Below are 12,893 nucleotides of genomic sequence, written 5' to 3' on the forward strand. Positions count from 1 at the left end.
CTCCATAGTACTTACAGCGGAGTATGCAGAAATCCTACATTTTGCTAGTAAGCTAGGTATTTGATGAAAACACGCTGAAAGTCAATTGAATCTGGAGTTTTTTTGAGGATGAAATAAGCTGAATAATCAGGTTCTGCGTCTCCGCTGATTTACCTCAATTGGCATAGCAGCTATAATTGCAGTATTAGCAAATAAAGAGTTGAAGGCAGTTTGGGGCCATTCTGCATTGACCATGAGTAAGAAATACCACTATTGATTATTAAATTGGGGCCTACAGTGATTTATACTCTCCTCATTAATTAGATATTGATTTATAACTTCTTGTCCTGGCAATGGGTTGGGTTTGTTATTGTGTACTGTGAGCTCTAAATACTTTTAGTAAGATTAAATATTAAGCGTCTGTTGTTTTTTCCTGCCTCATACTTCCTCACTTTAACATAAGGAGCGGAAATGCCAAAGTCAGCAGTGATAAATTGGCTGTCGCTGATAAAGCCTGTCCATATTCTGAGGACCTTTCTCCTGTCTCCGGCTGAGGCCATTTGATTAGAATAAACCAGAGAGCACTATACTGGACCATGGCCCGTGCTGGCCAAATAAAAGACCCTCAACCCAGCCTGACAGAATGAGGGAAAGGGTAAGGAAGGCAAGCCAGCAAAAAAGTAAACAAACCACAACAAATGACAGAACGGACAGGCTTAACTTCAAAGTAAAGCCTGACTGACATACATATCTTGGGCCCTGAGAGAGGCAAGAGAGACATGCTGGGCGGCAGAAGTGAAATAGTTTGTGTGTGAGTACAGAGGATATGCACACATGTCATCCTCATTCTCTGCCGCTCCGCTTCATGCTCACTGTTACACAACCCACCCTGAAAAAAAAAGGTTTTTGAGTCCAACCAATGTGATCATTCACATTCTTTAGATTTAGAAGTTGCGTGTCAATAAAATGAAGGTACCTGCTGACACTGCTATTTTACACTACTGTGCAAAGGTTTTGAGCCACCCTTCATTTCGTTCTTGCATAGGATATAGATTCAGTGATTCAGTGAAGCATGCACATGCAGAAATTGCTATACAGAAAAGACGTTCGCAGGATTTCGAAACTGGTATGACATTACTCAGTTTTTGGTTCCCCCCCCGCAAGATCTTTATAAAGTGTTTCCTTAGAGCCTCAGCTTTGGTGTCAGCTGGCCTCTAATGCAGGCATGTGCATAACACAGAAGGAGGGAAGGAAGGAAAAAAGAAGAAGCAAAGAAATTACAGTCCTAAACAACTAAATAAATAACAGAAACATTGTTATTTGAATAGAGTTTGCTAATTTTGATCTCCCTGACTGTCTGCTGTCTCATCTCCCTCTCCTGCTTGCTGTAGGATGATCAGGATCAACAATGACAAACAAGCCTGATGCATAAGGAACATTTTTCCCCAGAGCGAAGGTGATAAAGAGAATTTGTTTATTCAAAAAGCACAGCATAAAGATAAGGCAGAAAATTAGAGACCCATATATACACAAGAGGACTTAATTAAGCTATAAGGGGCATTATAGTTGCATGCAGATGGCTAATGTTGCCCTGAGGGCACTTAGCATGCCAATGGATAGCCTCACTGCTTCCCGATTAGTACTCTGTCATGTCATTTCCAAATACTGTTACTGACAGTGAAACAGTATGACTGATAGCATCTTGCTTGAAAATTGCTGGCAAGTTCTGATGCAGTGATAGCACTTTGTATAAATTATAGATATACGACCCTTTATTTTGGACTTGGTTTAGGCAGCCAAGCAGCATGGGAACACACAGGGTTTCTGCTTTCTCTTCTTCTTTTGTTCTTTTGATTTTCGAAAGCATTTGTCCATCAAAGTTGATTGCCAACTTAAAATTGCAAGGACAGTAAATGAGAACACCAAACTGGGTACAGTGGAACCCCGACTTACGAAATTAATTAGTTCCCGAGGGTCTTTCGTAAGTCTGAAATTTTCGTAAGTCAAAGCACCCATCGCGCCTTTTGAGTGAACAATAGGCTATAGGCTAATTGCTAACGGCAACAACAATACGTCGTTCAAGTGGAACAGCGAAGCGCAAGTACGAAAGCCAAGGGGTTGTCACATGATTCGGAAGGCATTGTGGACATTCTGGGCTCAGCCAATCAGAGCCAGCGGATTTCGTAACACGGGCAGAAATATTGCCGTTCACTATTGAAGTGAACAAAAGAACATTTGCTGTGCTTTGATCGCAGATGAGACTTTCTGAAAGCAGAAGCGGCTGTTCAAAGTAAATAATGGCAGACTGCATCGTTCCTTGAGAGTGTGCCAAAGTAGCCGCTATGCGGGTATTTTACATTTTTTTTTCCCTACATAGTGACAAAGACAGGTAGGCTAACAGATGAGAAGCCTTGACTACAAAGAAAGTTTCTCAGTTCTGTAGCAGAGAAATACTCTCTCTGGTGCTGACTTTGGGCTTTGTAACTTTACACACTGCTTAAACGTGGGACTATAAATCATTTAAAAAAAGGAAAACCCTCTTTAAAAAAAAAAAGTCACTTTAAACCACTGAATGGAGCCAAAATGAATAAATCTGAATTTGCCCTGGTGATTATAATTCTAGACAAAGGTGCTTAACCACGGCCACAAATACAGTTAATGCAGAGCTTCCTGCTAATGGTGCTGATTATAATGTTATGGGACTGTAAGCACAAAGCGAATGTTATTGAGTTTGAAATAGAGTGAGTTTCAGAAGCTATGAATAAAATGCTAATGATTACATTTGGGATGTACTGTAAAGAGCTATGGGGGCCAACTGGCTGTCTCTTCTAATGAGAGAACAGAGAGGCAGGGAGCAGCAAGAGAGGGATCAAAAATTCATGGGGGGATGCAATAAAAGTAGTGCACACTCAGCTGGCATGTTCTCTGCATGTACCGTCTTTCAAGCTTATTAATGAAACACCACCATCGTCTCTCTTTTCCTCTCTCTTTTCCTGTCGGGCCAGATTGTGTTCAGCCCTGCAGTTTTCTTTGATTGTCCCGTTAAAATCAGAGTAGCCAATATCACTTAACACAAACAATGTAGCGCCATTTGTCTTGGTGACGTCGAGCTGGCATTCACAGGTCCAGAGTTCAGTTCAGTATCTCAGTAATGCACGAGAATTCTCACACAGTAAGAGGAAAATAGCAGTGTCTTAAGTGCAGACAACTTCCTCTGCGCTTGTCCTCTATTAAATGTATTGATTTATGAGATTTCAAACAGGAGTGCGTTACAAACTGAAGACGAGAGCCACTGAGGGTTTCTAAATGGAGACAAAACTGCTCATCTGAACAACCCATACAATCTAGTATTAACTCCTAAAAACTACTCTCGTGAAAGCAGTTTTCAGTAGTACTAAACTCACAAATTTTCCAATAATAACTGCCACTTAATATTAGCAATGCAATCTCTCTATGATTTTGTCTTTCTTAAGGGTAGCAATAGATTACATATATCTACAAGTCTATTATTTCATCTTCAATTCAATTCAATTTTATTTATATAGCGCCAAATCACAACATAAGTCGCCTCAAGGCGCTTCATAGATACAGAGAAAAACCCAACAATCATATGACCCCCTATGAGCAAGCACTTTGGCGACAGTGGGAAGGAAAAACTCCCTTTTAACAGGAAGAAACCTCCGGCAGAACCAGGCTCAGGGAGGGGCGGCCATCTGCTGCGACCGGTTGGGGTGAGAGAAGGAAGACAGGATAAAAGACATGCTGTGGAAGAGAGACAGAGGTTAATAACAGATATGATGATGCAGAGAGGTCTATTAATACATAGTGAGTGAGAAAGGTGACTGGAAAGGAAAAACTCAATGTATCATGGGAATCCCCCGGCAGCCTATGTCTATTGCAGCATAACTAAGGGAGGATTCAGGGTCACCTGGTCCAGCCCTAACTATATGCTTTAGTAAAAAGGAAAGTTTTAAGCCTAATCTTAAAAGTAGAGATAGTGTCTGTCTCCCGAATCCAAACTGGAAGCTGGTTCCACAGAAGAGGGGCCTGAAAACTGAAGGCGCTCCCTCCCATTCTACTTTTAAATACTCTAGGAACAACAAGTAGGCCTGCAGAGCGAGAGCGAAGTGCTCTAATAGGGTGATATGGTACTACAAGGTCATTAAGATAAGATGGGGCCTGATTATTTAATCTTCACGTCAGAATTCTCCTTTCATATCCAGAAAAAAAAAGAAACACGCTTTGAATGCTAAATTACTTGCTTAGCGCACTCACACAAGATCCTCATTGTCTTCAGTATTCATCTAGCATTCTATAATATCCTGTTCTGCCATAAAAGGCACAAAATTGCGAGTCATCGGTTGAACTACAAATTGCTCTGTTCAATTTTCCTGGAAAATGCATCTCCTCTGAAATTATGAGCTTTGACCATTGCTGCGGGATGAATATCCAATACTGATCTCTCGCGCTCTCTTAAACACTGACTGCAGAAAGCTTATACCTGTAGAATTCACAGAAACATGTCTTCAGTAAAAATGAAAGAAAATTAAAAATGTCAGGGTATGCGTAAACTGATCTCACCCATCTTCTGTTTAAACATGCGCCTTCTTATCTACTCGTTCGTACTTGTTTCTTCTTGACCTTTTTGTGCATGCACACAAATGACAAATTTAAAAAGCAATTCTAGGCATTTTCAGCTGTTCAAAAAAAACCCTTGTAAGAACAACAAAAAAAAAAAAGGAAGAAAAAAAAAAGACAAGTTCTGCACTTCATGTTTGGCAGCCAGGAGGTACTGGGTGAGTGTGAGCATGCGTGTGCTTCTCTGTGGGAGTTAAGGCCAGAAGCACTCACGGAGAGATGAGAGTTCTCTTGAACAGGGGTATCTGGCATTCTGTATCCAGACAAGTACTGCTAAGTGCCAGGAATGATTGGTGTCTACCTACACATACATCCATCCATCCATCCGTGCATCTATTTTTTACACATCCTATCGGGTTCGGTGTTTTGGAGGAGGCTGGAGCCTATCCCAGCTGTTATTGTTCCGAGAGGCGGGGTATACCCTGGACATGGCCATCTAAGGTGCAGTTTGCTCAGACAATGACTCGTCTACCTTTAATTTATTAGCTGGCACTTAACAAGCAATATGTGCTGTCAAAGCATGGGTGCCCTTTAGAGAGCAGAATTTGTTTTCGGAAGTCAGAGAGACAACTAACGTCTCAAAGACTGCACCAAGACAGTGTCCTACATATGAGGAGTGAGCAAAACGTTTTGAGAACTGGCTAAGAGTAATTCACATGATCTTCTCTTATATTGCTTAAATATTTTAAATGGGGCTGCTGTTTTTAGATCACTCTGTTGAAGTACCATTATGCGCCCTTGTAACGTAGTTGATCCTTCAGACTTTTTGTAAAGTGGGCCAACTTGCCAGTGGTGCAGGTAGTGTGTGAACACTGTGTCGGTGTGGCCACAAACACAATCACAATTTTTAACTAACTTACAGCACTAGTAAAGATAGCAAAGTACTGTTGTTCTAAGATTTACCTTCGTTATTGCAGTGCACTTTTACGTTATCCAAAAGTTCTAAATAAAAATTCATTTTCCTGTTGTGTGGGCTCTTAGTTCATTTTAGGTCTTCAGCCTTGGTGTATTTAGGCTTCTTAGCTAAATATTTTACTTCATTTATTTATTTATTTTTATTTTGTGTGTGTGTGTGTGTGTGGGGGGGGGGGGATTACAGAGGCATACTGTTAATGTTATTGTTTCTGTTTTTTGTCACACATATTGGTTTTGCTTTACTCCTTCAGTTTCCCCATTTCCTCTCACCTTCTCTGTTAACCGGTTTCTATCTTTTTTTTTTGCCAATGTGTTATCTGTCTTAGAGTAACTTCCTGTTTTACTTTGAAGGTTATTTTCCTGTGTCTTCCTGCCTTTGTTTCTTCTCCTCACTTTCTTGATTATATTCCCACCTCACCTGAGCATGCCTTTGTCCCATTTCCCAGCCAGCCCTCTGTATATATCTATTATTTTTTTTTAACAGATCATTTTTTCCTTCCCGTTTCCGTCGCCTGCATTCCCGAGATTCCTGCTGTTGCCCCTTTGCCACCCCATGCTTACTTTAACACTAATTGGCATTTAAATAATGTTTAAATAAGACTTTAACAGAAAATGTTTATTACTACTACTACTATTAATTTAATAACAGCTAACTAATTAGACCTATTGACAAATTGTTGAATCTTTAATAAGACACATTTTCTTCTTAAATCAAAGTTTGCACGCTGTCAGTACTTTCTGAAATCTTTATTACAATACATCTTTGCATTTTTTCCATATCTCTTTCAATTAGTTGTCCATTAAACTTTTTAGTATTACTATTATTTAATACAATATAATTGGAGTGTGCATTCTCTTTTATTAAGCCACTAAAAGTGGAGAAATGTAGCCAAAGCCTTAAAGCTGCTCTACTCGCCACAAACCATAAATCAGCAGTGCACCGCTGCCTCACAAAATGAGTATGATAAAACTTTATGAAGTGCTTGAAAGCATTTGATTTGTACATGGACATAATCAATGACAAAAATTAAAACTGCCCTATTCTCTCTTCAGCACACAGAACGATTTTCCTCAAAAACAATTAAGAACAATTCATTATGTTTACAGTGTCATTATGATAATACAGTTAGCAATCATAAGCCACTTGCCAATTCATCCACATTTGGATTGTTAAAATCCAACTCAATTTAACTTCTCATTCTGCAAATTGAGAGCGGCGTTTAAAAGCTTCATGACGATTAGAAGTTAGTCCAAGCTTTGTTTTAAAAATAATAATTGGGTCTGGGTTTTTTCTTCAGGACTAATAAATGATGATTGCTTTGCCATACTTTCATATGGCAAATTATTATTCTTTATAAAGAGGCTAAATACTTTTATTTAAAGTCAGAATCAAAAAATGCACAATGGCCTTGCTAAGAAACTTGTAGACTTTAAGACTAAAAATGGGAAATGAAAATAAATGAAATACAGAGTGGCTCCTAATTAGACAATACCTTGTTGTTCACTGAACAGGACATGCTGCTTTTATCCCTTTTATCATTTATACATTATAAAAATGTTTTTAGTGTGGGAGAGCTGTAAACTCTTTAAAAAGAAACATGTTTTTTTTAAAGTATTTCCACTGGACCTTGAATGTCATAGTAAACAAGTAAAAGAAACAGTTGCCAAGTAACTGCCAAAACTATCTTGTTACAAGACATGATTGAATGTGGGTGTTCATCTTGTACTATGTTTAGCTTTAAGTTGATCTCACAAATCTAATGGGGTTTGTGAGGTTTTCTTCATTACAGCTCTCTTTTTGCTCTTTAACTTTCCAGTGCATCCACATCTCAGCATTATTAAGATGCCGAGACATTTTCCATTGTGTTGGGTTTTATGATGTCAAACTCAAAATTAGTTTAATTTGTTGACATGGTTCTGTTCTGTCGTATGTAAAACCAGAAGAGCAACACTCCTGTGCAGAACAGAGGAGACGTCAGTGGAAAGCGGCTTGTAAAAGGGCAGCAGTAACTATAAACTAAAAAAGCACTGGCTATATGAGATTTGCCAGTTAGATTTGTAGAAAGGAATCAGCTGAGCCAACAGCTGATATTCTAGCCTGCCTGAATTAACACCAGCCTCAATGCAATGGCCGCCAAGTTGAAAGTTTATCTTATTAATAGCTACTTTGAGCTGCTCCCTGCTCCCATTCACAAGGGGTTGCCACAGCGGGTAGCTCCGCATTGATTTGGCAGAGTTTTACACCAGATGCCCTTCCTGATACAACCCCAAAGGGACTGTTTCTCCTTTCGGGATGAAACTGGTGATCTTGATAGTTGAATGCATAACACTAGGAGTCCCAGGCTTCTACCTTTCTACCTTTAAAACCCTCCTACCAGCCAAATGGCTTTTAGCTAGGCTTTAGCTTCAGCCAAGTGGAAGCTAAATTGGCTAGTCATTCATATGTAAATTAGGTTGTTAGCTGGGAATTCTGGAGGGAGGGGAGTGGGGGTGTGTGGATGAGGGGGTGGGGGAGCTGCTAAAAGCTGTGAACTTCCTTTTGTGTTTCATCTTGATGCATTCTCAATCATCCAGGGAAATAAATCTCCAAAAGTCACCAACTTGGAGTGTTTCAGTTTGCCATCTTAGGGAGAAATCAACACACATGGGTGTTGGTCCTTTGTTGCTGAGATTTATTGATAAAAACAGTACAAAAAACCAACCATTTGTACACATATTTACAAATAATAATAAAAAGTGAGTGAGTACATTTCAACATTTTCAGCAATCACTCACAATCCTGGCACTGCCATGGTATCTGTAGTCTGCATTTACCACATGTGTATCTGTAGCAGTGAACACATCGCACAGTGGCATGATTGTTCTTGCAATTGTGTTTGACCTGACACATGGCTCTTTTTCCAGGACTAGGTGTGGAGGGTTGTGTCCGAAGCAACTGTTCTTTTCTTGCCTTCTTCTCAGCTACATGACAGTGAGCCAACTCTCTTGCAAGCTCCACCACATTTACATATGAATGACTAGCCAATCCACTAGTGGATTGAGGAATTTCCCTGCGAATCTTGTTGACTGTGCCGAGGATGGTGGTTTTCAGTCTAAGAAGTTTTTGCGCAAGTGAAAGCGATGTGAAAAAATTGTCCGTGGTAACATTTCTGCCCTTGTCTAGGAATGGTTCCATCAGCCTCATTACTACATTTTCAGAAAGTCTCTCCCCAGTGGGACGATTGGGGTCCTTGCCAAGATATGGGAAGACATTGCAAATGTACTTGGATTTTAGGTCGCAAGCCACCCAAAACTTGATCCCAAACTTGTCCGGTTTACTTGCAATATACTGCAGGAAACAGCACCGAGTCTTTGATGGGAAAAGCTGTTCATCAACGGTGATATGTAGACCAGGGTTGTAGCACGTGATGCAGTTGGTGACCAATGATCCCCACACACTGGAAATTGCAGCGAACTTATCAGTCTTTGCTCGATTTGCTCCATTGTGGCATCAATCAGACCACTGGTATAATGTTGAAATGTACTCACTCACTTTTTATTATTATTTGTAAATATGTGTACAAATGGTTGGTTTTTTGTACTGTTTTTATCAATAAATCTCAGCAACAAAGGACCTACACCCATGTGTGTTGATTTCTCCCTAAGATGGCAAACTGAAACACTCCAAGTTGGTGACTTTTGGAGATTTATTTCCCTGGATGATTGAGAATGCATCAAGATGAAACACAAAAGGAAGTTCACAGCTTTTAGCAGCTCCCCCACCCCCTCATCCACACACCCCCACTCCCCTCCCTCCAGAATTCCCAGCTAACAACCTAATATACATATGAATGACTAGCCAATTTAGCTTCCACTTGGCTGAAGCTAAAGCTTAGCTAAAAGCCATTTGGCTGCTCTCCGGGTTTTAAAGGTAGAAAAAGCCAAATGGCAGTCCGTGGTGATGTAAGTGATAAACCACTACATTATAGAGAGTTATGTTATTAATATAATATTACTTTTTGGGTGGAAATAAGTTCAAAAGCTACTAGACATCTAATATAATCTCTTGCTTTTGCTTTCAGACTACCACTTAACCAATTTAAGGCTGTGGGGTAGAAGTAGGGGGAATCTATCCCTGATTTCACAGGCACTCCACCAGTCTGTCACAGGACTAACACACTGAGACAGGTAACCTTTCACACTCACAATTTAGATTCAGCAGTAAACCTAGGAGTACCCCACCCTGGATTCTAACTCAAGACCTTCTTGATCATCCTTCTTAATCATGTTTTAGTCTTGTTCTCTGCAATTGAAAAACAGGCTTTGTTGGATATAGGTCACCTTGTTTCAACAAGCACTTCATTGATGCATTTTTAAAAAAAATGCGGTCTCATCTGCTTAAGACAACTGTCCTGCTGCATGGGTCACATTTAGCTCAAGTTTCCACCATTGTGTAGGATTATATATCACCTGCTACCCTTGTTTGAGCTCTTCACATGCCAAAGTGTGTTCTGTTTCTACCAGGTAAGGTCTGCCCCAGATTCTGTTTATCTTATGTGTCTCGATAAATCTTTTGTTTTCTTCTCAGTATGTCAGTGTCCAAGAGCTAAAGTTGGTCTGACCGAATCTGTTGATGTGCTTTTTTTGAGGCATTTTAGTTTCATGTAGACTTCTGCACTGGAAGTTGAATACACAGACGACTAGTATAAAAAGCATCACCAGGATGCCACAACCCTTATACATATAATATATGCATTATTTATCCTTTCCTAATTTCATCAGTCAGTTTCATCTGTCCCCTGTCAACCCCAAATGACCCGGGTATGCTGTTTTTTTTCTCCCGTTGTTTGGTAGGAGCAACTCAAATCGCTCTTTTGATGTTGAAGGTTGCTGACGACTGGTTTGGGGTAAAGTATCAGACACAAAGTAGTAAAACAGTTTATAACATTGGAAGTAACAACTTTGCAAACTTACTGTGGCTCTAACTATCTGTGATAACACACTCAAAAAACAAATGCATGTAGTGTTGATGGGTTATTTTAAGTTAGCCTAACACTGAACTTAGACACATATTCCCTTACGCACACATGCTTCCAATTTCCAACCAGTCACTCCTCACCATGGCCAGTGGCACGATGCCACCCAGGTCCTGCGGTGCCAGACGGATGAGAGTCTGCACTTCACTGGTCAGGGTGCGCGTGAGCGGATACTCGACCTGCCATGCCACCTCCCTGCTCCCCTGAGTTACCATCAGCCCATTTACCTCCAAGTCTACTTGTAGCACTCGCTGGTAGCCCACTGCCTCCATTCTGCAGAGAGAGGATAAAAATTTGTATGTCAGGAGTGGATTTTGATAAAAGGTTAAATAAAAGGTTGGAGTCAAAAGGGATAAGAAGGTAGCAGGGAAAATAAGGTAAAGCAAGGAAAAAAGAAGCAAACACAAGAACTTGAAATAATGTGAACACACAGGAATGATGGAAGGATTAACAGGAGGGGAAATAAAACATCGGTCAGCCCATTCAGGGAAAACTACCTAAAAAGAAGAATTACACTTTACATTTTAATCACCTATTTAAAAAGTTATGTAGCACAAACACTTTGATGGTACCATTAAACCATTAAAATTCCATGAACCACGATGTGTGCAAAAAATAAATAAATAAATCGTTGCAATATGAAGTCTGTCTTGCATACTGCCAGGGCCATGCAAATTATTTTCCAGCATCCGATGGAGATGCAAACAAAGCAGAAAAACAATGAATGTCAAAGAACACCCATCAAACTTATTTGATTTGCTGAATGCTTGCCTTGATCAAGCTGCTGCCTTTCACCTCTCTTTGTCGCAGCTAAAAATCAATGCCGCACCATTTTCTGAACAACCTGAGACTGATATACAGAGCACGCACTGTCTTGAATAATACAGTTTACCAGATTGGAAGTCTGGAAGTGACTCACAGAGGTAAGTGCTGAGGTTGTGAGAGTCTGCTACTTTAAATCACAGCGACAACAAAAGCTAAAAACAACTCAGATGCTTCCTATAATTTAAAAAAAAGAAGATAATAGGCATGAAAATTCAAGATGTTGTTAGCTTTGCATCTGTTTATAATGAGTACTATCCTAATTATATCTCTAGCCTAAAAAGTAGGTTTGCTTTTTCTGTGTCGCAATCAATACAAGGCTGGATAGAGTCCAAACTGAGGTTCAGGAGGTTTTGAGGGATAAGATCCAAGGTTTTTCTTGAACATATTTTGGCCAAGTCTGCAGTTAAATATCCCCAAACTCTCCCTTATGTTCACAGTTCAGACGCTAGCCCCATTTCAAAGTGCAGATTTAAGGATCCACTCCGGTTTAAAAAAAATAAAAAGAAAGAAATGCAAGGGAGGACAGTTTTGAAAACTGAAATCAGTGTGGATGAAAACTGCTTAAATAGCAATTCTAGGTCAGGCAGAAAAGCCTCTCAGTTTCAGTGGGTAATATTCTGAATTATACAAAAACATGCTTTCAAATAACCATTGAGAAGGTTTGGCTCTGGATGATCACAGAGGAGCACTGCTGTGAATCTGACCCCACAATGAGAAATATTAAGGTGCAGTTCCGTTTGAACAAAGCAGAATTTCACGGGTGAGTAGCATTGTGCCAAAGGTAGGGGTTGTTCTTTGTACTGTACTAACATTCACAAAGTTAAAAGTCATGAGATTTTTACACAAAGGATCTGCCTTCCCTTCTTTTATCCCCAATTTTTTTTAAAAACAAAAAACAAACAAATAAGACAAATACTTTTTTGCTGCATTGCTCTATTTTGTACACCCATTTAAATACAGGTTTTGAAATTCAAAGAGAAAAATGTATCAAAAATGTGCCACACTTTGGTGCCAGTATGGTTCACCAGGTTAATCCATATGCTGTAAGGCTACTGCAGAGACCTGGGTTCGAATCTGCCCTCAGGCCTTTTACTGTCTGCCGTCCCCTCCCTATTCCCATATGGAAAAGATATATATAAATCTTATAAAGTTTGTATCTGTCTTGTGTGAAACTTGTATGAAAAGCATACAAGAGTGAAAACAGATATAAGATCCCTTGAAAAATTATATAATGAAACTTGTATGTTTTGGATACTTCCTAAAACAATATATGAAAGTAATGAGAAAGTGGCCACTTTCATGAGTAAATCATATAAGTTTTTACTATTTCTTTTCCATATGGGTTGTTTTCTACTCGCCTTTACAGAAGTTTACAGGCTTCCAAACTCGTATAAAGTTGTTTTGAAATTGCACAATAAAAATATATATCAACTGAAGAAGAACGGATAAGATCTGAATGCTTTGTTAATCTTGTCATAGATTGGCGACCTGTCTATTGTGTAACCCTTCTTTTGTCCAGTA

The 12,893-nt window shown here is 39.6% G+C and overlaps 1 protein-coding gene across 1 annotated transcript in view; it reads right to left on the bottom strand.

The window, feature by feature from the left end:
* The window catches only part of LOC146665929 (transmembrane protein 132C-like), a 189,924-nt gene that overhangs the window by 35,959 nt on the left and 141,072 nt on the right, over positions 1 to 12,893 (bottom strand). The window contains exon 5 of the mRNA XM_085413739.1: positions 10,631 to 10,820. Within this exon, the coding sequence (XP_085269865.1) occupies positions 10,631 to 10,820 (190 nt within the window). The remainder of the gene's footprint in view (positions 1 to 10,630; positions 10,821 to 12,893) is intronic.

This window comes from Rhamphochromis longiceps, linkage group LG7 (genome assembly GCF_057381845.1).
Source record: "Rhamphochromis longiceps isolate RC_006_pf linkage group LG7, R_longiceps_female_GT1.1, whole genome shotgun sequence".
NCBI classification, from domain to species: Eukaryota; Metazoa; Chordata; class Actinopteri; order Cichliformes; family Cichlidae; genus Rhamphochromis; species Rhamphochromis longiceps.